The 26,935-nt window shown below is 46.1% G+C and overlaps 1 protein-coding gene across 1 annotated transcript in view; it reads right to left on the bottom strand.

The window, feature by feature from the left end:
• LOC138350613 (uncharacterized) overlaps positions 1-26,935 on the bottom strand; it is a 107,345-nt gene that overhangs the window by 36,216 nt on the left and 44,194 nt on the right. The window contains exon 4 of the mRNA XM_069301644.1: positions 21,762-22,535. Coding sequence (XP_069157745.1) covers positions 22,372-22,535 — 164 coding nt within the window. The 3' untranslated portion in view covers positions 21,762-22,371. The remainder of the gene's footprint in view (positions 1-21,761; positions 22,536-26,935) is intronic.

The raw sequence follows: 26,935 nt of genomic DNA, 5'->3' as shown, positions 1-26,935 counted from the left end.
GTATTGTTGAAGACATCATAAAAAGGAAGGTGAAATGCCATGCAACCTCTGAGGAGTCAACTAACTCAACACCTGTACCCCCTATTAGACTATTTTACAGAAACTTCTTTTGCACAGCTCATAAAATGAAGGAAAGGGTCCTGAAAGATATTGTTAATAGGAACGTTATCCCTACAGACAAAAATCAGAAGATTCAATTGACGATTTACTATAAAACCAAAAAAAACGCCAACCGACTCATGAAAAACTCTCCAGACACAAAGCAGAATGCCTTAAAAAAGACCAACGTCGTCTATGCATTCAAATGCCCACTTGGGGACTGTAAGCCCCAAAGAACTCAATATATAGGCAAGACAACAACATCTCTTTCCAGGCGATTAACAATGCATAAACAACAGGGCTCCATTAAGGAACATATAATCTCTTTCTATAACCAGACCATCACCAGAGAAGTCCTAACAAACAACAGAGAAATCATCGATAGATACAGCGATAGCAGGCGGCTTGACATCTGCGAGGCACTACACATCAAAAAGTCAACACCAGCAATCTACAGCCAATATATATTGTGACAGTAATCTCTTTCAAGAGAGATTTAGCCTGCTCTATCCTACATCGTGTTACTTCTATACGTCTGCGACATCAAGATACCACATTCAAGACTAGTATTAGTAGAGACAGACGTCTCTACAGGGGGTACACTACCCTACTCTCACTTTCCTTACTCCCCTCCCTCACTCACTGGCGGCACACCACCTCGTCGATCACCAAATGACCACTTCAAACCAACACTCTCCCCATTGGTGAATCAGCGACTACATGCGACTCCAGCGCCATCTGCATCGCCTATATATATAGTCTTGCACGAGCAGGTGGCCTCAGAATATTCTTGTGCTCTCGAGCTGACGCTTCTGTCTAAGCATACGTTCTGTAAATTAGTAGAGGTTTCACCCAGCCAATATTTTCAGCACCTTTAACTAATTTTTGTCTTGCTTATTGTAGAGTAACGTAATTATTATTTTATTTTATATTGTGTTTTGCCTTTGTATATTTCATGATCTGCACTGTACATAGCCAAGGGATTAGCTTTATTTTTATTTGTTTAAAGTAAATTAAAGTTTCATTATTTATAAGATTTGTTTTGCATGTTTTTCCCTTTCACTTTACCACAGGAGACGCCCGACAAGCAGTCAACATTTTGTTTTTCTCTTTTTTTTTCTAATGTGATTGGCATTTACACCAGCCATAGAGAAGACTGCCTTAACACCTACATTTCTCGTCACATTAATTGGGGCCCGTCCGGGAGTGTCTTCACAATAAGGTTTGTCTTGGAAGAACTACTCAGGTACTGATACTAGACCAATCATTTCAATTTGTGGTAAAGTGTACTTGGCTTTGTTACACGTTGCTTTTTCAATACTTTTATAACTTTCAGTAATTTTTATGGTGCTGTGTATTGTGCTTTCCGAGTGTAACATTTTTTGAGTGTTGGATGATTGTGGATTAAGGGTGTCTGGTGGCCAGTCACTCTCTTAATTGGTTATTCATCCCTCGGTGTATTCCACCTTATTCTCGTCCCTAGAATATTTTTCATTTATGGCAGATCACCCCCCCCTTTGGTACCCTGGTACTTTGGTTTGTCTTCGGGACACGTACCCTATCTTCTGCAATCTGACCGAAGGAGGATGTAGAGGGCCATAGTTCCTCTCGCACGGACTACGCTATTTAGTTGGGGCCTCATTAGCAGTTCTCGTCACCAGTTGACACTCGCACCCCTATGCGTCGGTCAGAGATTATTATACTTACACAGGCAGGGAATTGGCAATCTTTTCCAGAGCACAAAGAACGCTAATTCTGTAAGTGTCATCTAGTTAAGTAGGAAACCCCTTGCTTCTGTCCTATAGAGACCCGGCAAGGTGTCCCTACGTTTTTGGACTACCTCTCATTTTTTAAACTATCAAAGTTTCATTTATTTTAGTAGGATTTCTTGCCCTTATTCTCGTATATAAAGTGCCAGGTACAAGATTTTCCTGCATTTTGATTATTTAATCACTTAACATCTAATATTAACGTTAATTGTTTTCACATTAACGATTGAATTCCCACAAGATAGTCACCAGTTGCTACGTCATCCTGTTACTAACACTTATAATACCACAGGTATATTCTCTGGACATCTGTTTGCTATCATTCACCATGTTTCGTCTTTCCACATTCCGACAGAATCCAAATGAGGAAGTGAGCACACTAGTTCGTGCAACCAAGGCGGAGATGCCAACTCTAGTAGCTGAGTATAACCTTACAGCCCCAATTGGAGCTACTAAAACTGATCTGCACAACCTTATCCTGGACCACTTATTGGACAATATGATGCTATTACTCCTGAATCTAATGAACATTACTTAATTGCAGACAAGAACGCCTTGGCAGCCATGAAATTGAAACTAGAAATCGCTAACGCCGAACGTGAACGCCAGAAAGAAGCTCTTCAGCTCCAGAAAGAAGCTCTTCAGCTCCAGAAAGAAGCTCTTCAGCTCCAGAAAGAAGCTCTTCAGCTCCAGAAAGAAGCTCTTCAGCTCCAGAAAGAAGCTCTTCAGCTCAAGAAAGAAGCTCTTCAGCTCCAGAAAGAAGCTCTTGAATTAAAGGAACGCGAGGCTTCCCTGCATAAAGAAAAACTCGAGTTAGAGTCCAACCTTGGGAAGAAAAAGGCCGCATTTCAACTAGAGGCCGCAGAAAAAACAAGCTGACATCATTGTAGAACAGAAAAGAAGGGAAGTGGAATTGGAAAAGACACGCCAACCACAAACGGCCAGTCCTCCAGTAAGCTTTAGCATCTCCCAGGCAAGTAAGTTAATGCCACCATTCGTTGAGACAAAGATAGACGTGTTTTTTACTACTTTTGAGGCCATAGCTAAAAAACTTAACTGGTCTGAAGAACAGTGGTCTATACTTCTCAGAGTGCATCTCACACTCTGCGGTTAGAGCTGCGGTTACTCTCAGTACCTTAGCGTCTGAGAATGACTAAAAGACCCTAAAGCAAGCCGTTCTAGACGCCTACCTTCTCTCCACCGAAAGCTACAGACGAAGATTCCGTGATTATCTAAAGGCAAGTGCTACCACCTATTTAGAATTTGCCAATACTAAGAAAAGATAATTCATGAAATGGCTGGAAGCAGCCCATGTTTCTACATTTTCAGAACGTGTCAACCTCATTCTAGTCGAGGAATTCTTTCGACGTGTTCCTACTTCCATCCGTCTTCTCTTGGCAGACAAAGAGGAAACCGACCTCATCAGATGTGCGAAGTCGGCTGACACCTACAGTCTTATACACAGGTTGACAGCTGACACATCTTCTAGTAAGAAGTCTTGGTCTAATTATGACAAAGTGAGTACTAATCAAGCAACCTCTCAATTATATTGTAGGTATTGCAAGCTCTATGGACATAGATAAATGTGGAAAAGCCCAATACAAAGGCTATAGTGAAACTCCTAAACCCAAACCGACTCTTCCTAATCCCGGTAAGCCTGTGATGAATGTTGGTGTTCCTGTTAATGATCTTTCTCTCTTCAGCAAACACCTGTACCCTGGAACTGTCTCTGCCAACGGTACAGATTCGGAGGGATGTTTCAAAGTGAAGATCTTGAGGGACACAGCTGCTCTTCAGTCTATAATTTTGAAATCGGCTGTGCCTAACATCACCTACACAAGGGAGACGGTCCTTATCACTGACCTCACTGCTACCACTCCATATCCACTCGCCAGAGTCCACCTGGATTGTCCTTTCGTACAAGGTGAAGTTCAAATCGCCATCTGGGAAAAGCCTTTTCCCATGTCAGGGGTACAACTTCTCCTGGGCAACGACTTGGACGAAGATCTACAACTTTCCAACTTGATAATCATGGACAGCCCCCAGGTATGTGACTCTGACGTGGAAAACCCCATCCTGAAGTATATTCCAGCAGAGGTCCAGGAAAGTGATGACGTCTCTCCTCTGGTTTTGGTGACAACCCGTGTGCAAGCTGCACGCCCGCAAACAGCTTACTCTGCTTCAACAGCTGTCCCTCAAGACCATCAGAATCTACCACGGAATCTCACTATGTTGGAGTTCCGTAAGTTGCAGAGGAAGGATACCTCATTAACACCATTATTCTTCCTGGCCGAGACTCAATCTGATAGTATTCCTGGGTTCTTTATAGAGAACCAGTTGCTCTACCGCAGGTACCGACCCAGTAAACTAACGGAGGATGACGATTGGGCTAATGTCGACCAACTAGTCGTTCCCACCAGCCTACGGCCTGATATTCTACACCTGGCCCATGGAGCGCTTTCTCACTACGGTTTTAATTAGACCTAACACGCCATCAGACAAGACCAGGTATGATTATGGATGTAAAAACTTATGTACAACAGTGTCACACATGTCAGATGGCAGGAAAACCTAACATCTCTATTCCCAAGGCTCCTTTAATTCCTATCCCGGTGCCTTTGGAACCCTTTCACAGACTCATCATAGACTGTGTTGGTCCTTTACCCCGGACCAGTTCTGGCAACGCTTATATACTAACCATCCTGTGTCCAGCTACCAGATTCCCCATAGCAGTTCCTGTAAAGAACATTACGGCTGCTACTGTGGTGAAGCAACTGTTGAAGATCTTTACACAATACAGATTTCCTCGGGAGATTCAAAGTGACTGTGGCACCAACTTCACCAATGATCTCTTCAAGAAGACACTGGAAGAACTCGACAATATTCAGGTATTGTCCAGCCCCTATCATCCTGCTTCACAGGGTTCTCTTGAATGTAGTCACCAAACTATAAAATCCCTCCTTAAGAAATTTTGCAATGAAACTATGAAAGACAGAGATAAACAACTTGACATCATCATGTGCATTTTCAGAAGTCTCTCAAATGAGTTTCTAGGAGTGTCTCTTTATGAGATGCTCTACGGACATAAGTGCCGTACTCCTCTTAAAGCTTTTAAAGACTCTCTACGTAATGCCACCTTCAGTGACCCTCAGCATGTGCCCCCAGTTTCTTCAAAACTTAAAGCACATTCTATAGAGTACATAAATTTGCCAACGATAATTTATTAAAAACTCAAGATAGGATGAAGACTCATTTTGACAAACGCAGTAAAATCAGGAAATTTAAAGCAGGAGACTTCATTTTAGCATATTTTCCGATCCCTGGTTCTCTATTGCAAAATAAGTTTTCAGGACCCTACCGCATCAAGGAGTGCAGAAACAACCACAACTACGTTCTTGAGATTCCAGATAAGCGGCGGTGAACCCAGTTGTGCCACGTCAATCTTTTGAAGAAATATGAAGGTACTCCCCCACTGTGTTAGCATCTCTCTCCACCTTTCAAGATCCATACCTCCACAGTGAGACCTTCCCTGCTTCTCCTCCCGGAAGCACTGAGTCAGTGCCTTCCAACTCGGAAATTCTTACAAATCTTCCTAAATATTTGCAGGACTGTAACAGTGCTCCTCTCGTCAGTCTTCCAAGAACATCTGAAGTTGTTCAGCGATGATCCCCAGGAATGTAATATGGTTCAGCACGACATCCAGCTACTTCTTGATACCCGGCCGATTCGTCAACTCTTCTACCGCATTAGCCCGTACAAAAAGGAAGTTATACGTGCTAAGGTACAATACCTTCTGGATCATGGGCTGGCCACCTCTTGTTAGTCCCTTTGGGCCTCACCCTGCACTTGGTGCCGAAACCTCATGGTAAAGTACGATTATGTACAGACTATAGGAAACTGAACCTTTTGACCGTCAAGGATGCTTACCCTTTACCTCGTATAGATGATATCCTTGACGCAGTAGGTAATGCTACTTATCTTTCCCAGATTGACTTGTTAAAGGGCTACTATCAGATTAGTCTGACAGAGCGGGTTAAGGAAATATCTGCCTTCACCAGTCCCTTTGGCCTGTACAGATATGAACGCCTTCCTTTTGGACTGTGTAATGCCCCGGCCACCTTCCAGCGAGCCGTCAACCGCGTCATCCATGGCCTAGATCACACCTACGCCTACTTGGATGACATCGTTGTGGCAACTGACACCTGGAACGAACATCTGCTCCAGCTGCAACGATTGTTCTCAAAGTTCCTGACAGCTGGCCTTACCATCAACTTGGGCAAGTCCACCTTTGCTAAAGGTAAAGTGCGTTGTCTTGGTCATGTGATAGGAAGTGGCAGCCTAGCTCCGCTAGCCATTCATACTCAAGCCATTCAGCATTACCCACAGCCTACGACCAGGAAGCGGCTCCTGCGCTTCCTTGGCCTTGCATCTTACTATCGTAGGTTTGTAAAAAATTTCAGTACGGTAGCAACACTCACTGATTAATCTGACCAGCCCCAGGCAACGGAATCATTGGACCATTCAACAGACCGTTGCCTTTGAACAACTAAAGTCTCTGCTATGTTCTAATCCCATTCTCGCCTCTCCAGATATTACGAAGCCCTTCATCATCAATGTCGACGCTAGTGGCACCGGCATCGGGGGCGTTCTAATGCAACAGCGTAGTGAAGAGGTTCTTCCTGTCGGCTACAAATTGAAGCCTCATCAGAAGAACTATAGCACCATAGAAAAGGAACTCCTCTCCATCGTCCTGAACCTTCAACATTTCGAACCTTACCTACAAGGTAATTGGTCTATTACCATCTACTCAGACCACAATCCCCTACGATTTCTGCAACAAGCCCAATCAACGTCTTCTACGCTGGGCTCTGTACCTGCAGAACTTAAACCTGGAGATTTTCTTCATTAAGGGCTCGGATAACATCATAGCAGATGCTCTCTCCAGAGTCTACATAGTAGAGGCAGCTACTCCTATCACTCTACCGTCCAATGAAGTAACTTAACCCGTAAGAGCAGGCTTCGGGGGAGAACTGTGACGGTGATCTCTTTCAAGAGAGATTTAGCCTGCTCTTTCCTACATCGCGTTACTTCTATACAACTGCAACATCAAGATACCACATTCAAGACTAGTATTTGTAGAGACACAAGTCTCTACAGGGGGGTACACTACCCTACTCTCACTTTCCTCACCCCCCCCCCTCTCTCACTGGCGGCGCACCACCTCGTCGATCACCAAACGACCACTGCAAACCAACACTCTCCCCATTGGTGAATCGGCGACTACACGCGACTCCAGCGCCATCTGCATCGCTTATAGTCTTGCACGAGCAGGTGGCCTCAGAATATTCTTGTGCTCTACAGCTGACGCTTCTATCTAAGCATACGTTCAGTATTTTAGTAGAGGTTTCAGCCAGTTAATATTCTCAGCACCTTTAACTAATTTTTGTCTTGCTTATTGTAGAGTAACGTAATTATTATTTTATTTTATATTGTGTTTGCCTTTGTATATTTCATGATCTGCACTGTACATAGCCAAGGGATTAGCTTTATTTTTTATTTGTTTAAAGTAAATTAAAGTTTCATTATTTATAAGATTTGTTTTGCGTGTTTTCCCTTTCACTTTAGCACAGGAAGACACCCACCAAGCAGTCAACATTTTGTTTTTCTTTTTTGTTTTTCTAATGTGATTGGCAATTACACCAGCCATAGAGAAGACTGCCTTAACACCTACATTTCTCGTCACTAATATCATTATATATATATAGAGCCGGGAGACCGACTCCAACCCTACAAGACGTGGAGGAGGAGCGCGGACCCGCGGAGGACAGAACACGGAGACGACGCATTTATTTTGGGACGTTGATTGGGGTCCTGGAGGACACGACAGGGTGTGTGTGGGGGCGTTCCCTACACGAGGCGAGAGCCTGGAACAGGAGCTAGAACTCAACTCTCACCAGAGGATATGTGGAAGTAGGTGATTCTAGTTTCCCTCCCAATTCCCCTTTAGTCGGCTATATATTTAGCCAGAGTATCTTTCATGTTGTGAGCAAGTCTCACCTAGGTCTATGTCACAGTAATTTATATTATTACTATTATTGATATCTATGATTTATCTATATATATACATGCTTGTGTGTTGAATAATTTTTCATGTGTGCAGTGATCAATTGAATATTCGCATATGAAAGGAATTACTGAGAACTCCAGTATTATATCTTGTTGCATTCGTTATTTATATGAAGTAAAGTGTGTTACGCCATGATAGTGAATTATTATGTTCATTAATATAGAAATGTTTGATTGAGCTCAAGATCAGTGCAGTGACTCATTTGCATTCCATTGCCATTGTCGCAAATATTGTGTTGTGTGAACCTTCAGTGATTCTTGAGTATTTAAAGAAACAGGCGCCTAACGCCAACAAACAAGTGCAGTAAGAGATCACGCAGTGAGGGGGGGGGGGGAGTCGCCCAGCTGATTTTGACATTGACGAGAGGGGGAACATTGCCATCTTGGTGTGTTCCTGATTATATGTGGAGAGCGAGCGACTTTTGCACGTATTTGCTGTTTGCTTGTTGATATAAGAATATGATACCTTGAGTTTTAAGTAAAATACAAAATATCTTGGCGTTTTTATCATCCCCTCCATATATCTTGTGGCTATATAATACTTGAGAGGAGATAGAGTGACAGAAATAAATACCTGCCTGATATCAGATCTATTGAGTGTGCTCTTGCCACTGTTACCACAATTCCACTGATGTGTTACTGGACACGGGAAACACCAGTTGGCGACCTTGTGGTTAGTAGTAGAGCCCTTGTCGGGGCGGGCACACAGTTGAAAGTGCAAACTGTGTTCTCACTCATCTCTGGCTAAAGAGGCCGGCCGGGGATCGACTGGTAGACTATCCGGACGTACAGTGGTGCCACAAGGATTGAGTGAAGACCCGCAGGGCTACGGTGAGTGACCTTGTGTACACTGTGATATAGTAAGGAAGAGGGAACCCCGACAATGTGTATATATATATATTCTTTATTATTTGTTGAAAAATAGTATTAGTACACGATAAATTTCAAGTTACATAACACACAAATCCATTAAGCTGTAAGTACTGGGGAAAGGCCTTTTAGCCAGTAGTGTAGCCGCCAGCTATGGTGGCTACATTACATGTGTAGGACAGAACTACCTTCCGTCACTTGCTCCAGCCACAAGTCAACTCTCAAATCCACATCTGTCACATATGTCCTCTGGTCCTCCACACAAACAGCCCTTGTGCGTTTCCGGCCACCCAGTGTCCTTGAAGTACCGCCTTCCTTATAGCAGCCATAACTGGCGGATGATTCTTAGACATTACCGACATTCTGGCGTCCCAGATGTCTCCACAAGCTTGCTTCCACACACACACACACACACACGCACACACACACACACACACACACACACACACACACACACACACACACACACACACACACACACACACACACACACACACATTGACTCCAGAGCTTTGTGTTGAAAGAGAAGAACGACCTCATCAATCTACCAGCACTTAGTGAATCACCTAGTGGGAGACAACGACGGATAATCATCGTCATCATACATCGCTCATCTGGTTGTGTGAGCGGGAGGCAGACTGGTATGTACCCCCTCTCTGGTCAATTAATCAGGTGTACAGATTGAGGTAAAAGATTATCAAATTCTCGTTCAGGATATCATATATATTTAAAAATCTCAGAGTGGCTCATTTAGGCAGAGGTAACGCATAAGGGATATCTTGACACATACACGCACACAAGTGTGCACACGCTAAAACAGACACACACACACACGGGCACACACACACACACACACACACACAATTGTCCAGTCAGGGGAAAAGGCATTAACACTTGGGATAGGACCTTACTATCCCCCCCCATCTTGACCCCACCATCGGACCTGACCTGACTTAGTCGCCATCTCCGCCCCCCCCCCCACCCCCAGTCCCCCGCATCGCCCATACACACACTCTTTCCCTCCCCACTCTCCCTCTCTCCCACTCCCTCTCTCCCTCTCCCACTATCTCTCTCCTGCTCTCTCTCTCCTGCTCTCTCTCTCCTGCTCTCTCTCTCTCTCTCTCTCTCTCTCTCTCTCTCTCTCTCTCTCTCTCTCTCTCTCTCTCTCTCTCTCTCTCTCCCTCTCTCCCTCCCTCCCCCTCTCCCTCCCTCTCTTTCCTTCCCCCTCCCTCTCTTTCCTTCCCCCTCCCTCCCCCTCTCCCTCCCTCTCTTTCCTTCCCCCTCCCTCTCTGCCCACACACACACACACACACACCTCCCCCCCCCCTCTCTCCCTCACCCGCTCTCTCCCTCACCCGCTCTCTCCCTCACCCACTCTCTCCCTCACCCACTCTCTCCCTCCCGCCTCTCTCTCCATCTCCTCCCCCCCTCCCCTTCTACTTTCTTCTCACTTCAGTGGAAGGGTCGGATCCCCCCCCACCCACCCATTTATCTCTCCCTTTATCACTCCCTTTCTCTCTCTTTCTCTCTCTCTTCCTCTCTCTCTCTCTCTCCCTCCCCCATCCCAACAGGGTCAAGCATGGCAGCCAGAGGTCCCAGGGGAACAGGAAAGAGCCAAGGTGACGAGATGAAGGAAATGTTCGCCCAGTTTCTGGAGGACATCAAGAGTGAGATGCAAGAAATGATGCAGGAAATGAAGAACGAAATAAGCAACCTGAAAAGAGAGCTGACAGCAGCAAAGGAGGAGATTAGAGCCCTCATAGAAAATGGTATCGAGGCTGAGAATCAGAAAACCACCCAGGGAGAAGGTGGTAATAGTTTTCTGGATGAGAATGCCACAATAAAAGCAACATTTGCGGAAATACTAAAAAAAAATAACTCTGAAGTAATGACTGCAGTGATGGAGGTGGCCATGAAAGCAGCCACCTCGCAGGAGGCGGCACGCTCCACTAGCCAACTGCTGGAAAGGAACAGATCAGTGGTTGCTGTGGGTATTAAGGAGCAGGAAGGATCTAATAGGACAGAGTGGAGTGACAAGGACAAAGCAGCAGTGAATGAAGTACTAAAGGCACTAGACATGGAAGGGGCTGAGCATAGCATTGAGAAGGTTTTCAGGCTAGGCCGGTACAACAAAGACCGAGACCGAATGATAAAGATAGTGTTTGCAAACGAGAACACAAAGGAGAAGATCCTATCAAGGAAGAGCTCCCTGAAAAACGTGGGAAAATTAAAAAATGTATTCCTCCAAAGAGACATGACAAGGGAGGAGAGAGCCGTGGCGGCAGAAGCAAGGAAGAGGCGCAGGGCGAGAGGGGAAGACCAGGAAGTCACAGCTCCCAACCCAACACCCCCAGAGGCGAGGGGGGAACCCACAATCAGCTACCCAGTAACGCCAGAAGGGAGGACAACCCCGCCTCCCTCCTCTGCATAGAAAACTCCCCATACCCCAAACCCTCCCTGCCCCCACTCAAATGTTCAGCAAAATCTCCCTCCCCCCACATCCAATCCCCACCCTTCTACCCCTCCCCTCCTCCCGAGTCCTCCCTCCCCCCCTTTCCTTCCCGTCCTCCCTCCCCTTTCACCCCATACCCTCCCTGTCCCTCCCCCTTCACTGGATCCCCCGCACCTCATCCCAGTATCCTCTGAGACCCTGTTATCCACCTCACAGGTCCTCACACCCATGGAACAGCCTCCCCCACCAGCAGAACACTAACCAAGGAGGCGATTTGAGAAGGGACAGAAGAAAGTGAGCCTCAAAGCGATGTACACAAACATAGATGGAATTACAAATAAAGCAAATGAGCTTGGAGAACTGGTACTAGAGGAAAACCCAGACATAATAGCCCTCTCAGAAACAAAGATCACGAAAACGATAACAAATGCAGTGTTCCCACAGGACTATTATGTTATGAGGAAAGAGAGGGAAGGAAGAGGTGGGGGTGGTGTAGCTCTGCTGGTAAGACAGGGCTGGGATTTTGAGGAGATGGATATTCAGGGCTGTGAAGGTATCAGTGACTACATAGCAGGTACTGTAACAAATGGAGGGAAAAAAATTATAGTCGCAGTCATATATAATCCACCACCAAATGACAGAAGACCTAGACAGGAATATGATAGAAACAACATGGCCACCATTAACATAATAGAAAGAGCAGCTTCTGTTGCTAGCAGGAATGGATCTGGACTACTAATTATGGGAGACTTCAACCATGGGAAGATAGATTGGAAGAACAGAGACCCGCATGGAGGACCAGAAACATGGAGAGCTAAGCTGCTGGACGTGGCAACAAGAAACTTTCTAAGCCAGCACACCAAAGAACCAACAAGAATGAGAGGAGAAGATGAACCAGCAATGCTTGATTTGATATTTACCCTAAATGAATGGGATATAAGGGAAGTTAAGATGGAAGCGCCCTTGGGAATGAGTGATCCACAGTGTATTGAACTTTGAGTACCTGGTAGAGCTAGGACTTATCTCCCCCCAAAAAGAACTAGGAATCAAAAGGCTGGCATACCGAAAGGGGAATTATGAACAGATGAGAAGTTTCCTAAGTGAAATACCTTGGGACACAGACCTCAGAGACAAGTCTGTACAGGGTATGATGGACTATGTTACCCAAAAGTGTCAGGAGGCAGTAAACAGGTTCATCCCGGCCCAAAGGGAAAAATCCGAGAAGCAACAGAAGAATCCATGGTATAATAGGGCATGTATGGAAGCGAAGAAACTGAACAAAAAGGCGTGGAGGAACTTCCGGAATAACAGAACACCAGAAAGCAGAGAGAGATACCAGAGAACCAGGAATGAGTACGTCAGGGTGAGAAGAGAAGCAGAGAAAAATTTTGAAAATGATATAGCAAACAAAGCCAAGACCGAACCAAAGCTACTCCACAGTCACATCAGAAGGAAAACAACAGTGAAAGAACAGGTATTGAAACTTAGAACAGGCGAGGACAGGTATACAGAGAATGACAGAGAGGTGTGTGAGGAACTCAACAAGAGGTTCCAGGAGGTCTTCACAATAGAACAGGGTGAGGTCACTGTGCTAGGAGAAAGGGAGGTAAACCAGGCGGCCTTGGAGGAGTTCGAAATTACGAGAGAGGAGGTCAAGAGACACCTGCTGGATCTGGATGTTAGAAAGGCTGTTGGTCCAGATGGGATCTCACCATGGGTACTGAAAGAGTGTGCAGAGGCACTTTGCCTGCCACTCTCCATAGTGTATAGTAAGTCACTAGAGACGGGAGACCTACCAGAAATATGGAAGACGGCGAATGTGGTCTCAATATACAAAAAGGGCGACAGACAAGAGGCACTGAACTACAGGCCAGTGTCCTTGACTTGTATACCATGCAAGGTGATGGAGAAGATCGTGAGAAAAAACCTGGTAACACATCTGGAGAGAAGGGACTTCGTGACAAATCGCCAACATGGATTCAGGGAGGGTAAATCTTGCCTTACAGGCTTGATAGAATTCTACGATCAGGTGACACAGATTAAGCAAGAAAGAGAGGGCTGGGCGGACTGCATTTTCTTGGATTGTCGGAAAGCCTTTGACACAGTACCGCATAAGAGGCTGGTACATAAGCTGGAGAGACAGGCAGGTGTAGCTGGTAAGGTGCTCCAGTGGATAAGGGAGTATCTAAGCAATAGGAAGCAGAGAGTTACGGTGAGGGGTGAGACCTCCGATTGGCGTGAAGTCACCAGTGGAGTCCCACAGGGCTCTGTACTCGGTCCTATCTTGTTTCTGATATATGTAAATGATCTCCCGGAGGGTATCGATTCATTTCTCTCAATGTTTGTGGACGATGCTAAAATTATGAGAAGGATTAAAACAGAAGAGGACTGTTTGAGGCTTCAAGAAGACCTAGACAAGCTGAAGGAATGGTCGAACAAATGGTTGTTAGAGTTTAACCCAACCAAATGTAATGTAATGAAGATAGGTGTAGGGAGCAGGAGGCCAGATATAAGGTATCATCTGGGAGAGGAAATTCTTCAGGAGTCAGAGAAGGAAAAAGACTTGGGGGTTGATATCACGCCAGACCTGTCTCCTGCAGCACATATCAAGCGGATAACATCAGCGGCATATGCCAGGCTGGCCAACATACGAACGGCATTCAGAAACTTGTGTAAAGAATCATTCAGAACTTTGTATACCACATATGTCAGGCCAATCCTGGAGTATGCAGCCCCAGCATGGAGTCCATATCTAGTCAAGGATAAGACTAAACTGGAAAAGGTTCAAAGGTTTGCCACCAGACTAGTACCCGAGCTGAGAGGTATGAGCTACGAGGAGAGACTACGGGAATTAAACCTCACTTCGCTGGAAGACAGAAGAGTTAGGGGGGACATGATCACCACATTCAAGATTCTGAAGGGGATTGATAGGGTAGATAAAGACAGTCTATTTAACACAAGGGGCACACGTACTAGGGGACACAGGTGGAAACTGAGTGCCCAAATGAGCCACAGAGATATTAGAAAGAACTTTTTTAGTGTCAGAGTGGTTGACAAATGGAATGCATTAGGAAGTGATGTGGTGGAGGCTGACTCCATACACAGTTTCAAGTGTAGATATGACAGAGCCCGATAGGCTAAGGAATCTGTACACCTGTTGATTGACGGTTGAGAGGCGGGACCAAAGAGCCAGAGCTCAACCCCCGCAAACACAACTAGGTGAGTACAACTAGGTGAGTACACACACACACATACACACACACACACACACACACACACACACACACACACACACACACACACACACACACACACACACACACACACACACACACACACTTCCCTTGTCCCATACTCTGAGAGAGATTTTCTAATTTATTCACTCCTACAGTTTGGGTCACAACAATAGCCTTCTTAAAAATAAATGATGCCCTACAAACCTTCTCAAATTTTAGGGGATGGTAACTAGCTATTCAGACAAGGACTTTCAGTACATGTAGTATACATGGTCTTTGTTAAAGCTTTTGATAAGGTGCCATATGAAAGACTGACATGGAAAGTACAAGCACATGGAATATATGGTAGAACACTAGAATGGATCAAATAATGATTATAACAAAGAAAGTAGAGTCGTCCTAAACGGAAATAACTATGGCTGGAAAAATGTGGTGAGCGAAGTACCGCACGGGTCCATTTTGGGGCCATCCCTATTTGTCATATATATCAATGACATGGAATAAAATATTACAAACCATATCATCAAAACTGCAGATGACGCTTAGATTTATGGTAAAGTAAGGAGTGACCATAATATTGAGGCCTTACAAAGCGAGCTACATGAACTCCATAAGTGTCGGAAGATTGGCAGATGCTCTTTAATACCGAAAAATGTAAAGACCTTGCATGTGGGGCATAACATTGCACATCATAACTATCAAATCAAAAGCCTTACCTTGCAGGAGGTTGATGAAGAAGGACCTTGGAGTCAGAATCCACAAATCAGTAAAAGTTGGTCAACAAGTGGGAGCTGCAGTAAAAGTTGGTCAACAAGTGGGAGCTGCAGTAAAAGTTGGTCAACAAGTGGGAGCTGCAGTAAAAGTTGGTCAACAAGTGGGAGCTGCAGTAAAAGTTGGTCAACAAGTGGGAGCTGCAGTAAAAGTTGGTCAACAAGTGGGAGCTGCAGTAAAAGTTGGTCAACAAGTGGGAGCTGCAGTAAAAGTTGGTCAACAAGTGGGAGCTGCAGTAAAAGTTGGTCAACAAGTGGGAGCTGCAGTAAAAGAAGCCATCCACATCCTAGGAATAGTCAGCCGCTTGACGTCAGTCAGGTGCTTGTATTATTGTAGCCAAGCATGGAGACCTCAGCTTCAGAGAGGCACATCTGCTTAAGAGTTCAACACCTGGCCAGAAAAATCATTCATGAACTAAGTGGGTTCCCGTACGAGGAATAGTTGAGGGTTTACAGGGCTAACAACACTGCAAACCAGACATAACAAGGCTGATCTCAACCGAAACTTAAAATATTGAAGAATTTGTGGATCCAGACCACTTCTTCAAAAGGTCAGATGTATCACAAACAAGTACCAACGGTTTTAAGCTCAACAAGACACAATGTAGGACAGAAAATAGGTGATGCTTTTAGTATAAACCCATGGAACTGCCTACCCGCCGAAGCCGTAAATGTCAAAAGACTGCAACAATTTAAGATCCAAATAGACAAAATCATCAGAACAAATGGCGTGACTTTTGACAAGCCGGGTTCGTCGAGGACACTCGAGAGATAGTGGCCTTCAGGTAAATTCAGGTAAATATGTACACGTTGGACTGGACGGTGTGAGAATAGCTTGAACTGCTTCAACTCTTTGTGTATAAATTATATCTCAATAAATTTATTTTAATTTCAAATTAAGAAATAAATTTAGAAATCAATTTATTTAAATTTTAAAACATCAGTGGCCAAATATAAACAGATGTCACAGAGAACTGTACTAAGATCAGGTTCAGTCTCGTGTCCTGTATACAGCACTGCTGTATAGTGTTGAATACTTATCTCTGAAAGTATTACATGTAATACAGGCCCAGAGGAATCTTCCATGACGTTCCTTACTCTCATAATTTTATAATTTCATCCTAAAATTCATAAAACTTTTTGTCTTTGAAGGCAATCACAAATCCTTTGATTATATAATATTTATTTTGTCTTTAATCCTGTTAATAGTATGATGGTCAGAGCACTAGTTCTTGGTCTGGTCTGGGACAGGCAGCCATCTCTGGGACACCCAGCATCTTGCCATAGAGTATCCCAGCCATCTCTGGGACACCCAGCATCTTGCCACAGGGTATCCCAGCCATCTCTGGGACACCCAGCATCTTGCCACAGGGTATCCCAGCCATCTCTGGGACACCCAGCATCTTGCCACAGAGTATCCCAGCCATCTACTGGGACACCCAGCATCTTGCCACAGGGTATCCCAGTCATCTCTGGAGCAACCCAGCATCTTGCCACAGAGTATCGCAACCATCTCTGGGGACACCCAGCATCTTGCCACAGAGTATCCCAGCCATCTCTGGGACACCCAGCATCTTGCCACAGAGTATCCCAGCCATCTCTGGGACACCCAGCATCTTGCCACAGAGTATCCCAGCCATCTCTGGGACACCTAGCATCTTGCCACAGAGTATCCCAGCCATTTCTGGGACACCCAGCATCTTGCCACAGGGTATCCCAGCCATCTCTGCGACACCCAGCATCTTGCCACAGGGTATCCCAGCCATCTCTGGGGCACCCAGCATCTATCCGCAGGGTATCCCAGCCATCTCTGGGACACCCAGCATCTTGCCACAGAGTATCCCAGCCATCTCTGGGGCACCCAGCATCTTGCCACAGGGTATCCCAGCCATCTCTGGGACACCCAGCATCTTGCCACAGAGTATCCCAATGATATATGAAATTTGGAATGCTTTAATGTGACAATTCCAACCAGGCAAATTTCTTCTATTTATACAGAAGGATTCTCTCTCCTCTTCCTTAACCAACACTAACATGACAGACGGAAGAAAACAGTAACTGAAACGGTTTTGATAGATATTACACTGAAGATTTGTGTTGAAAGTTGCAATGATTTTATCTTGAAGTTATCTTGAGATGATTTCGGGGTTTTTAGTGTCCCCGCGGCCCGGTCCTCGACCAGGCCTCCATCCCCATGAAGCTGCCTGTGACAACTGACTAACACCCAGGTACCTATTTTACTGCTAGGTAACAGAGGCATAGGGTGAAAGAAACTCTGCCCGTTGTTTCTTGCCGGCGCCTGGGATCGAACCCAGGACCACAGGATCACAAGTCCAGTGTGCTGTCCTCTCAGCCACCGGCCCCAACTGGTGTGTGTGTGTGTGTGTGTGTCTCTCTCTCTCTCTCTCTCTCTCTCTCTCTCTCTCTCTCTCTCTCTCTCTCTCTCTCTCTCTCTCTCTCTCTCTCTCTCTCTCTCTCTCTCTCTCTCTCTCTCTCTCTCTCTCTCTCTTTCTCTCTCTCTCTCTGTGTCTGTCTCTGTCTAACTGGCTGGCTGGTTGTCTAACTGTCTGGCTTGACTGGCTGTCTAACTGGATGACAGGCTGTCTAGCCGGCTGCAGCTTGCTCGCTGTGTGTATATCCAATCAAAGACCCCCAATGGCGTATCTTCCTCCAGCTGGGGGAACCAACCCGAGCCCTTCCTACACACGCCAGACATCTGCTCTCCCATATTGAGGCGCACTTGTATCCCCCCCCCCCCACACCCCATAACCCAATCACTTCACATGCCCTACGAAGCGCCCATAGCACCGCTCAACCAGGCCGACATGCGTTACACTAACAAAGCTATTCAACTATCACCAATTTTAACGTGAATTGCGTAATTTCATATTAAGTATTTAAACAATGATTGATATATGAATATTATAAAATTTTCTGTTAAACAGACACTCGAAGTTTTTCCAGGTCAGCAATGGTGACTTTTTCCCAGTTTAAATGTTATAAGGTTGGTTACTGTTCTCACTGTCAGCAGCAACAGTTCGACAGTGAGGTATAGTGACGGTGTCTATGACAGGAAAATGTCAGGAAAGGTTGTCACAATCACTGAGTCTTATACCCTCAGATGTAACTAGTTAGGTCATCTTCAATTATTTTTTTTTTAAATAAGACTTTCCTCTCCAGTCACTTAAAGAAAAGTCAAAGTAATATTAAACTTTGCATAGACAGTATTGATCATCATATGCAAATCTTTTGTTAAATTTTAAAAGCCTAAGTTATCTTGCAACGATTTTAAGTTTTTCTTAATTTATTTCTATCAACATTTTTGTATCATCGGAAACTAGGTAATGTTGCACTTGAGTGTTGTATCAACATGGTTTATATATACGGTAAACAAGACAGGTCTCAGGTCCAGAGTCCTGAGGACCATTGACAACTATGGTAATGTTGCACTTGAGTGTTGTATCAACATGGTTTATATATACGGTAAACAAGACAGGTCTCAGGCCAGAGTCCTGAGGACCATTGACAACTATGGTAATGTTGCACTTGAGTGTTGTATCAACATGGTTTATATATACGGTAAACAAGACAGGTCTCAGGCCAGAGTCCTGAGGACCATTGACAACTATGGTAATGTTGCACTTGAGTGTTGTATCAACATGGTTTATATATACGGTAAACAAGACAGGTCTCAGGCCAGAGTCCTGAGGACCATTGACAACTATGGTAATGTTGCACTTGAGTGTTGTATCAACATGGTTTATATATACGGTAAACAAGACAGGTCTCAGGCCAGAGTCCTGAGGACCATTGACAACTATGGTAATGTTGCACTTGAGTGTTGTATCAACATGGTTTATATATACGGTAAACAAGACAGGTCTCAGGCCAGAGTCCTAAGGACCATTGACAACGTTTACCACTCGGATTTGTCTTACTGTTTCTGTTGAAAAAGTCATATCATACACCACTAGGAAGTTAATACCTCCAAACAACAGGCCTCAGAAAATGAGGGCAAATAAAAGTGTTTATATTGTTTAAAGTTATATGTTGCTGTATTTCAGATAATGCATGTATTGACTTTAATACTTGCAGTACTGAACTATAAAAAGCATAGTACAGTACTACTTACAGTATCATAGGAGGTGTACAGTTTAGTTCAATTATTATGCACCCCATACCCATCTTGTGGGCGGTAGTGGAAAGGGTTACAGAGGCACATAATGGGCTCAGGGACTGAACCCCACAATTCATTTAGCTAAGCAAGTTACAATCTTGATGAGCTAGTTACAAAATTCAGTATAAGTCGTCACATCAACAATGGGTTAGAGATCGATCCACAAGTACAGTTTCTAAATTAAGCAACTGACATATGTGGAGAGCTAGTGTCACAATTGATATGTTTGTCCTGCACACCGCCCCCCATCCAGTGGGCAGCGGTGGATAGGTTACAATAACTCTTAGTTACTACCTACAGTTTAGCAAACTGGGGATATTTGGCCAAAATCTCTGGCAGCAGATCATTTTGAATTATTATTATTATTAACATCTTTATTGACAAAATTAATTACAATTTTGCCTAATCTGAGGATTTTGATAGTCTTATTAAATTGAGGTTAATGCTAGTATTCACTGTCACGCAGGACAGAGGGTCATACATAAGACAATAGGTCTAAACTGTAGGCTGAAGCACATATATATCACGGTTACAATCAATGTTTTAATGTGTGGATATGTGAAAACAACTTTCTATTGTGCACTGCCACACAAGGGCAGGGATGGGTTCATAAGTGATACACCTTAGAATATAAATAGAAATTGTTCTTCATTCTTTAAAATGGACAAGCAAATTTTGGGTAAATTGTTAGGATGTCGTCCAGAACACCTGAGTCAATAAAATAGTTACACAGTTGGTGGTACAAGAGGCCAGGAGGTCAAAAGTCCTTTACGGTTTCACATTCATCAATATAGTGTTCTAGTGAATGCATTAAAGGTTTATCACAGAGTTTACAATCTGAATATTCTGGTAGTGGCTCAGCCTCACTAACCTGCCAGATGTGTCTATAGCCAAGGCGAATTCGCACAATTACTACATCACATTGCCTGGTCCGATTACTGTGCTGACCATACAAATACCTATTATTACAGAACTTGTCATAACTTTTAATACTGCAGCTTTCAGGTCTCTGTGCATTTCTTAGTTCTTCTAAATCTGAATTAATTTCTTTAATTTGTATGTTTCTAATAACTGCATTAGATAGTCCAAAGTCATAATCAATGTTTTCTTTCCTGAAACATTTACTCATCTTTAGAACATTTTTATAGAATTGTCTCTGAATTCACGTATCTTTTCGCACTCCATCACATAGTGACGGAGGGTGTGCGAATAATTTTGTTGACACAGTTTACATTTGGTCAGGTCTACATCAGCAGATAATGAGAATTCCCAGAGATACTTATAATCGAGTCTAAACCGAGCCGTAGTAACATCTAGAAGTCTGCTGATTTTATTGGATGAACCATAGATGTGTGGCTCCTCTTGCATGATAGTATGATGATAGATGGAATTACTGGTGTCGAATTCACTTTGCTTCAGATCTACAAGATTTTGTTGAAGTTCTTGGTGTACTATTGCTCTCAGACTTCTCATTGACAATCCAAGGTTATACTCAATTTCTCCTTTAAAGGCAGATTCTTGGTAGTTTCTTTACTAAAGAAATTGTACATTTAAGTGAGCAGAAGGACACTTACTGTATTAAACTACTTGAACAGTATACTGCATACTATATTAAAGTACTTGTACAGTACGCTACTTACTGTAATAAAGAAAGTTCCTAAAAAGGCTAGCTACTGTAGTAGAACCAGTTTACAATCGGATACTGATAATATTAAAGTACATATACAATAAACTGCTTAATGCATTATAGTAAGTTACAGTCGGCAACTTACTGTATTAAGTTGTACATTAAGCAACCTACAATAACACAGGTGTATATATGCTCCTGCTTGATCTTAAGGATAATAAGGTTAAGACAGAATAAAAGTGAGACAGAAAGTCTCAAAGCCTAAAATTCCTAAAATGTCAAAATAACTAAAATCCCTTAAAAAATAAACAGCTGAAACTAATAATATTGATCCAATAAACAATAGTAAAGAAAATCATACCGATATAAAGTGTAGAAAATGCTAATATATAAATAACATGCCAAAACTTATTCATAAAATCAGTATATCAAAATCAGTTATTCATACAATATGCATTTCTGAACGTATTAATAAAATCTGCATACAAATGCTTATTTATACCTCCAGCATACTAAAATACATTCATACAATGCATACAAAAACTCAATCATACCATCAGCATACCAAAACTCATTCATCCTACTAACATTCTAATACTAATTCATACCACCAGTATACTAAAACTCACTCATACCACCAGCATACTAAAACTCATTCATACCTCCAGCATACTAAAACTCATTCATACCTCCAGCATACCAAAACTCATTCATACCTCCAGCATACCAAAACTCATTCATACCTCCAGCATACCAAAATTCTCAGCAACAACCAGCTCCTCGTAGATGTGTCCTTGTACATTATTGGTCTCGTGAGGCAGGTCTCAACAACCAGCTCCTCGTAGATGTGTCCTTGTACATTATTGGTCTCGTGAGGCAGGTCTCAACAACCAGCTCCTCGTAGATGTGTCCTTGTACATTATTGGTCTCGTGAGGCAGGTCTCAACAACCAGCTCCTCGTAGATGTGTCCTTGTACATTATTGGTCTCGTGAGGCAGGTCTCAACAACCAACTCCTCGTAGATGTGGCCTTGTACATTATTGGTCTCGTGAGGCTGGTCTCAACAACCAGCTCCTCGTAGATGTGTCCTTGTACATTATTGGTCTCGTGAGCCAGGTCTCAACAACCAGCTCCTCGTAGATGTGTCCTTGTACATTATTGGTCTCGTGAGGCAGGTCTCAACAACCAGCTCCTCGTAGATGTGTCCTTGTACATTATTGGTCTCGTGAGGCAGGTCTCAACAATCTACAATATTTTAACATTATTAAAATTGTTAAGCGACGCACCGAGCTCTCGGAGGTACCTCTTGTTCTCCTCACGGTCCTCACTGTACCGGATCTTAATCTCAAGGTCATCACCAGTGACGCCCCTCAGGTGAAGTTCTCGCAGGAGTCTCTCCACACCCACACCTGTAGATGAGAGGGAACATTGCAGCTCACACCTGGCAACTCTCCCCACCCACACCTGTAGATGAGAGGGAACATTGCAGCTCACACCTGGCAACTCTCCCCACCCACACCTGTAGATGAGAGGGAACATTGCAGCTCACACCTGGCAACTCTCCCCACCCACACCTGTAGATGAGAGGGAACATTGCAGCTCACACCTGGCAACTCTCCCCACCCACACCTATAGATGAGAGGGAACATTGCAGCTCACACCTGGCAACTCTCCCCACCCACACCTGCAGATGAGAGGGAACATTGCAGCTCACACCTGGCAACTCTCCACACCCACACCTGTAGATGAGAGGGAACATTGCAGCTCACACCTGGCAACTCTCCACACCCACACCTGTAGATGAGAGGGAACATTGCAGCTCACACCTGGCAACTCTCCACACCCACACCTGTAGATGAGAGGGAACACTGAAGCCCACACCTGGCAACACCTCAAACCCATCTCTTAAAGAGGAGGAGGAGGAGGGTAGTGGTGCAGAGGAGGAGGAGGGTAGTGATGCAGAGGAGGAGGAGGGTAGTGGTGCAGAGGAGGAGGAGGGTAGTGGTGCAGAGGAGGAGGAGGAGGGTAGTGGTGCAGAGGAGGAGGAGGGTAGTGGTGCAGAGGAGGAGGAGGGTAGTGGTGCAGAGGAGGAGGAGGAGTAGGGTAGTGCTGCAGAGGAGGAGGAGGAAGGTAGATGTGCAGAAGAGGAGGGTAGTGGTGCAGAGGAGGAGGAGGGTAGTGGTGCAGAGGAGGAGGAGGGTAGTGGAGCAGAGGAGGAGGAGGCTAGTGGTGCAGAAGAGGAGGGTAGTGGTGCAGGGAAGGAGGAGGGTAGTGGTGCAAAGGAGGAGGGTACTGATGCAGAGGAGGAGGAGGGTAGTGGTGCAGAGGAGGAGGAGGGTAGTGGTGCAGAGGAGGAGGAGGGTAGTGGTGCAGAGGAGGAGGAGGAGGGGTAGTGGTGCAGAGGAGGAGGAGGGTAGTGGTGCAGAGGAGGAGGAGGGTAGTGGTGCAGAGGAGTAGGAGGGTAGTGGAGCAGAGGAGGAGGAGGGTAGTGGTGCAGAGGAGGGAGGGTAGTGGTGCAAAGGAAGAGGGTATTGGTACAGAGGAGGGTAGTGGTACAGAGGAGGGTAGTGGTGCAGAGGAGGAAGAGGGTAGTAGTGCAGAGAAGGAGGAGGAGGGTAGTGGTGCAGAGGAGGAGGGTAGTGGTGCAGAGGAGGAGGAGCGTAGTGGTGCAGAGGAGGAGGAGGGTAGTGGTGCAGAGGAGGAGGAGCGTAGTGGTGCAGAGGAGGAGGGTAGTGGTGCAGAGGAGGAGAAGGAGGGTAGTGGTGCAGAGGAGGAGGAGGGTAGTGGTGCAGAGGAGGAGGATAGTGGTGCAGAGGAGGAGGATAGTGGTGCAGAGGAGGAGGAGGGTAGTAGTGCAGAGAAGGAGGAGGAGGGTAGTGGTGCAGAGGAGGAGGGTAGTGGTGCAGAGGAGGAGGAGGAGGGTAGTGGTGCAGAGGAGGAGGAGGAGGAGGGTAGTGGTGCAGAGGAGGAGGAGGTGGGTAGTAGTGCAGAGAAGGAGGAGGAGGGAAGAGGTGCAGAGGAGGAGGGTAGGGGTGCAGAGGAGGAGGAGGAGGGTAATTGTGCAGAGGAGGAGGAGGAGGGTAGTGGTGCAGAGGAGGAGGAGGAGGGTAGTAGTGCAGAGAAGGAGGAGGAGGGTAGTTGTGCAGAGGAAGAGGGTAGTGGTGCAGAGGAGGAGGAGGGTAGTGGTGCAAAGGAGGAGGGTAGTGGTGCAGATGAGGAGGAGGGTAGTGATGCAGAGGAGGAGGGTAGTGGTGCAGAGGAGGAGGAGGGTAGTGATGCAGAGGAAGAGGGTAGTGGTGCAGAGGAGGAGGGTAGTGGTGCAGAGAAGGAGGGTAGGGGTGCAGAGGAGGAGGAGGGTAGTGGTGCAGAGGAGGAGGAGGGTAGTGGTGTAGAGGAGGAAGAGAATAGTGGTGCAGATGAGGAGGAGGGTAGTGGTGCAGAGGAGGAGGGTAGTGTTGCAGAGGAGGAGGAGGGTAGTGTCATCACGCTCCACCACTGTCACACACCACTCTCCACCACTGTCACACACCACTCTCCACCACTGTCACACACCACTCTCCACCACTGTCACACACCACTCTCCACCACTGTCACACACCACTCTCCACCACTGCCACTCACCACTCTCCACCACTGTCACACACCACTCTCCACCACTGTCACACACCACTCTCCACCACTGTCACACACCACTCTCCACCACTGTCACACACCACTCTCCACCACTGTCACACACCACTCTCCACCACTGCCACACACCACGCTCCACCACTGTCACACACCACTCTCCACCACTGTCACACACCACTCTCCACCACTGCCACTCACCACTCTCCACCACTGTCACACACCACTCTCCACCACTGTCACGCACCACTCTCCACCACTGTCACACACCACTCTCCACCACTGTCACACACCACTCTCCACCACTGTCACACACCACTCTCCACCACTGTCACACACCACTCTCCACCACTGCCACACACCACGCTCCACCACTGTCACACACCACTCTCCACCACTGTCACACACCACTCTCCACCACTGTCACACACCACTCTCCACCACTGTCACACACCACTCTCCACCACTGTCACACACCACTCTCCACCACTGTCACACACCACTCTCCACCACTGTCACACACCACTCTCCACCACTGTCACACACCACTCTCCACCACTGTCACACACCACTCTCCACCACTGTCACACACCACTCTCCACCACTGTCACACACCACTCTCCACCACTGTCACACACCACTCACCACCACTGTCACACACCACTCTCCACCACTGTCACACACCACTCTCCACCACTGTCACACACCACTCTCCACCACTGTCACACACCACTCTCCACCACTGTCACACACCACTCACCACCACTGTCACACACCACTCTCCACCACTGTCACACACCACTCTCCACCACTGTCACACACCACTCTCCACCACTGTCACACACCACTCTCCACCACTGCCACACACCACTCTCCACCACTGTCACACACCACTCTCCACCACAGCCACTCACCACTCTCCACCACTGTCACACACCACTCTCCACCACTGTCACACACCACTCTCCACCACTGTCACACACCACTCTCCACCACTGTCACACACCACTCTCCACCACTGTCACACACCACTCTCCACCACTGTCACACACCACTCTCCACCACTGTCACACACCACTCTCCACCACTGTCACACACCACTCTCCACCACTGTCACACACCACTCTCCACCACTGTCACACACCACTCTCCACCACTGCCACACACCACTCTCCACCACTGTCACACACCACTCTCCACCACTGTCACACACCACTCTCCACCACTGTCACACACCACTCTCCACCACTGTCACACACCCCTCTCCACCACTGTCACACACCACTCTCCACCACTCACACACCACTCTCCACCACTCATACACCACTCTCCACCACTGTCACACACCACTCTCCACCACTGTCACACACCACTCTCCACCACTGTCACACACCACTCTCCACCACTGTCACACACCACTCTCCACCACTGTCACACACCACTCTCCACCACTGTCACACACCACTCTCCACCACTGTCACACACCACTCTCCACCACTGTTACACACCACTCTCCACCACTGTCACACACCACTCTCCACCACTGTCACACACCACTCTCCACCACTGTCACACACCACTCTCCACCACTGTCACACACCACTCTCCACCACTGTAACACACCACTCTCCACCACTGTCACACACCACTCTCCACCACTGTCACACACCACTCTCCACCACTGTAACACACCACTCTCCACCACTGTCACACACCACTCTCCACCACTGTCACACACCACTCTCCATCACTGCTACACACCACTCTCCACCACTGCCACACACCACTCTCCACCACTGTCACACACCACTCTCCACCACTGTCACACACCACTCTCCACCACTGTCACACACCACTCTCCATTACTGTCACACACCACTCTCCACCACTGTCACACACCACTCTCCACCACTGTCACACACCACTCTCCACCACTGTCACACACCACTCTCCACCACTGTCACACACCACTCTCCATCACTGCTACACACCACTCTCCACCACTGCCACACACCACTCTCCTCCACTGTCACACACCACTCTCCACCACTGCCACACCTCACTCTCCACCACTGTCACACACCACTCTCCACCACTGTCACACACCACTCTCCACCACTGTCACACACCACTCTCCACCACTGTCACACACCACTCTCCACCACTGTCACACACCACTCTC

This window comes from Procambarus clarkii, chromosome 46, assembly GCF_040958095.1.
Source record: "Procambarus clarkii isolate CNS0578487 chromosome 46, FALCON_Pclarkii_2.0, whole genome shotgun sequence".
Classification (NCBI taxonomy): domain Eukaryota; kingdom Metazoa; phylum Arthropoda; class Malacostraca; order Decapoda; family Cambaridae; genus Procambarus; species Procambarus clarkii.
The sequence above is the reverse complement of the archived record's forward strand: the minus strand, read 5'-3'. Positions and strand labels throughout refer to the sequence as shown.